General features: G+C 52.0%; 1 protein-coding gene across 1 annotated transcript; it reads left to right on the forward strand.

Annotated features, from left to right (window-relative positions):
- Positions 1 to 436: 436 nt before the first annotated feature.
- Positions 437 to 1,602, forward strand: CLDN23 (claudin 23). Its single transcript, XM_005148958.3, has one exon. The coding sequence runs from the start codon at positions 636 to 638 to the stop codon at positions 1,335 to 1,337; it is 702 nt and encodes a 233-aa protein (XP_005149015.2). The 5' UTR covers positions 437 to 635; the 3' UTR covers positions 1,338 to 1,602.
- The last annotated feature ends 2,285 nt before the right edge of the window (positions 1,603 to 3,887 follow it).

The following is a 3,887-nucleotide window of genomic DNA, read 5'->3' on the forward strand; positions in this document are numbered from 1 at the left end:
CAGGGCTGATCTCGGGATTGGTCTTCGAGGGACCAAGGAGATGCTTGCTGGGATGAAGAGCAAGAAGATAAATGATTCTGTGATTCTATGAAAACGTAGACCAGGGTCTGGGCAGGCCTCCTGGGCCTTGGGGGTACCACGGGGTCCTTACGAACTGTGAGAACCGCTAGCATTTCATCTTAATCAATGACTTTCACACATTAATCCAGTAGATAGCTTAATGGATGGAGCTATAGCAGGGTCCTGTGCCTCCCCAGCAGGGAAGCGTGGGAACGGAGCGCTGCCCAGCCCGGGTGTGACACCGGCATGACCCTATCTCGTGCCGGCTGACTGCCCCCGGTGCCGGTGCAGGCTCTCGGGGCTGGGTGCCGGCCAGCCCTGCCTGTGCCGGGCTCCTCCCTGCCCGCACTTCCTCCTCCCGCTGGCACCTCCCTATGCCCCGGGCACAGGCTGGGCTCCGGACTGACCGACCACCCTGCGGGGCTCCGGGGCTGCTGCACCTCCTCGGGGCACCGCTGCCTGTGCCGAGCAGGGCTGGGGCACCAGGGACACCTCTGCCCGGCTGACGAGCACTGAGCCCCGGCTCCCCCGGACCTCCCCGCGGACCTCTGTGCCCCTTCACCCACCTCCGCAGCATGCGGACACCGACAGCGATGATCGTGGGGCTGGTCCTGTGCCCCTGCGGACTCCTGCTGACGCTCACGGGCACACTGGCACCCAACTGGCGGCAGGTGAGCCTTATACCCGACCAGCCCATTGACCTCGTCACGGAGCAGGGCATCTGGGACATCTGCACGGAGCGCCAGAGCAGCCACAACCGCCTCTGCGGGCAAGCTGATGAGCTGGGCTACTTCAAACAGGTGCCTGTGCAGGTGGCCCAAGGGATGATGCCCTCCTCCCTGGTGCTCACCCTCGTGGGCTTGCTGGTGGCTGCCCTGGGGGTTCGCTGCTGGCAGGAGGAGCCCCGGCACACGCTGGCTGGCGTGGCAGGGATTGTGTTGCTCCTTTCAGGACTGCTGAGCCTTGTGCCTGCCTCCTGGTACACCCATGAGCTGCGGGCACTGCCTGCACCGGCTGGCAGCACACTGGTTGTGGGCTACAGCTTGGTGCTGAGCTACTTGGGAAGCTGCTTTGAGATCTTGGGGGGGCTGGCCCTTGCCCTCAGCTTCCACCACTGTTGCAAGAAGCTCAGGGCCCCCAAACTGCCCCCCAGCCCTGTGCTGGCGGTTGAGCCGTGCCCCACCACAGGGGCTTACCGCAATCCCTGGGATGTGTTGGAGGACGAGCGACATGGACAGCAGTGGAGGAGCACCCTGCCTTGTGACTCTGACTTGTAGCCCCAGCACAAGGACAGCAGTGGGCACCGTACCTGCCTGGCACTGAGAGGAGCACTGGCTCCTGCCCCTCCAAGCCATGTTCTTCTCTTGGGGTACCTCAGAGCAGGCTGGAAACGAAACCAAGGACTCGGCTTGAGTCTCTGCAACCTCCTCAAAAGCCTGCTGTGCTCCAGGTCCCTCAACTGTGCCAAAGCCGTGCTGGGCTGAGGATCAGCCCTGGCTGCAGTCTCTCCATGCAGCTTTTAGCTCATCTTCCTGCACTGTGCAGCAGCTTGGGCAAAGGTAGCTCAAGTGTTCCCACGTGAGTGGTGTTGTAAATAAAGTTCAGTCAGATGAATTCTTTTAACTGTATTCTTTTGTATTATTAGTTTTGCTTAGCATGAGTAGCTAACATTGCTGAAGCTTTCAGCTGCAAGCTGCAACCTAGAAAAGTTGGACTTGTCTTGAACTGTTGCTTAGTTATGTCAAAGGAGTCCTTGAGACCAGTGCAAACTGGAAGATAAGAAAGCCATGATCATCAGCAGGAGCTGCAACCTATCCAGATAAAAGCTGCTAACAACCTGCCTGGAGACAGAAGAAGAATCCAATACGGAACAAGAAACCTCCAGAACAAAAATCCCAGTTTGACCAGGAGGCATGTGCAAGGCATTTGAAGAACAGATACATAGACTGTAAGGGTATTAAACCCAGGGATTTCATTGTTCCCAGTCCTTCTCCAGAGGCACCCAGCTCAAGCTGTCCCTAGGACCTACCACTCAATTATTACATTATTTTTCCCCTGGCATTAGATGTCTGACACTCTGCTGCAGGAAACTTAGGGCAAAGATCTTTCTTTAACAGCTTGGTGACCCAGGTAGGATCCTAGGCCACCACCTCCAGATCCTCTGTTGTCCATCCAGCTGCTGGCATTGGGTGAATTCTGCTCCTGGGACCTTTGGAGCAGGAGGCATCAAAAGGTGAGTATTAAAAATTCTCTAAGCAGATTCTGAAACAATGCTGTGGTGAGTTTGAGTCCCTCCTTGCTGCAGCTTGCTTATGGGTGCGCAGCCTGATCAGCATTAGATGCACATAGAAGGGTCTGAGTTCCTCTTAGCAATAAGAAATACAATCTTTTAGATACAGACTATTGACCAAGACTGCAATGAAGATTGCATTTATCCACACATAGATTTCTTTCTGAGAAGGAGTCTAGAAAGCAAGATGGTCCTTTCTAAACCTTGGGTCTCCCTGACAGGGTTTTTTTTCTCTGGTAATGGTGCATAAATTGAGCATAGGAAAGGGGACACACTTGGCCATGTAGTGCAAAACTGGGGAAAGATTTATAGCACAGCTCAATTATCTAAAAAGCAAGCAGTGACCATGTGCCGGAATGAATGGCTGTTTATTACTAGGGAAGCTGGTGGGGCCCTCTTGGAAATTCGGCCATCTCATGGAACACTCGGTCAATTAAGACTCACTTATTTACAGTACCACTTAGAAAGCCCTTGTCAAATGGATTATTGGTATGTGTGGGATAATTTGGCATGGGCAAGGAGGCATCCAGCCAAGGGAAGAGGAATTAGACTTGGGGTAACAGTTGTGGTCATGGACTTTGACTCCCTAAACATGTCCCACCCCACCTTTTATGTCTAATGTTCTTTCTCAGTTTTCTGATACTGTTCTGCTGCCAGAGTCTGTCCTCTGACTTCTAATGTTGTGCCTAATCCTGCTGCCATGCAACCAGGAGTGGCAGGTGGAGCCCCACCTGTATTGCATGTATTTACTAACCAACCTTGGAATCCTAGTGACAGCCCTACGGGGAAGTAAAATGCTGAGACTCAGGGAGAATGCTCAGCTATTCTTTAACATATGCCCTGAGTACAATCTCAGTTGTGGAGGTATTCAGACCTGATGAGAGGGAAAAAATCATTAACAAGGATGCTGAACTGACTCAACAGATGGGAGGGAAGAGAAACTCCCACCAGCAAATGATCCAGACTGGGACTATAACTGGGCATGAGATCGAGCTGTTTGTCAGACATGGCTCTGAAATCCAGTTGAAGCCATTAAAGCATGTGGGGAGCTAGGAGTGAACTGGACCATCAGCTCAGTGCAAGAATACAGGTAGAGACCTGATGAGCATCCTCGTGACTTCTGTGGATGGCTCCAACCAGCTCTGTTCAAATACAGAGGAATGACACCACAGACCTTTAATGACACACTCAAGATTGGCAGCATGGCAAAGAGAAAGTTTGCAAGAGATTTTGTGTGTGTCTGTATTCACGTATGATGGTCTTGAAGAGAAGCAGAAAGTTAAATTAATGAAAGAAAGGAACACAAAATAGCAGGAGATTCATTTGTTGGCAGCAGCATTAGCCAGGAATTTGCAAGTGAGAAGTGGTAGGAGCCAAGGAAGAGAAAGATCAAGCATGGTCTTCAGACTAAGTCCAGGAGATAGAAGAGAACAGAAAATGTCAGGAAAAAAATGTTATTTTTGTGGGAATCTGGGAACCAGAGCAAAAGAAGGGTTGCTCAGCAGAAGAAACAATTGGGAAAATGAGAAACAAACCA

Source organism: Melopsittacus undulatus, chromosome 7 (genome assembly GCF_012275295.1).
Source record: "Melopsittacus undulatus isolate bMelUnd1 chromosome 7, bMelUnd1.mat.Z, whole genome shotgun sequence".
Classification (NCBI taxonomy): domain Eukaryota; kingdom Metazoa; phylum Chordata; class Aves; order Psittaciformes; family Psittaculidae; genus Melopsittacus; species Melopsittacus undulatus.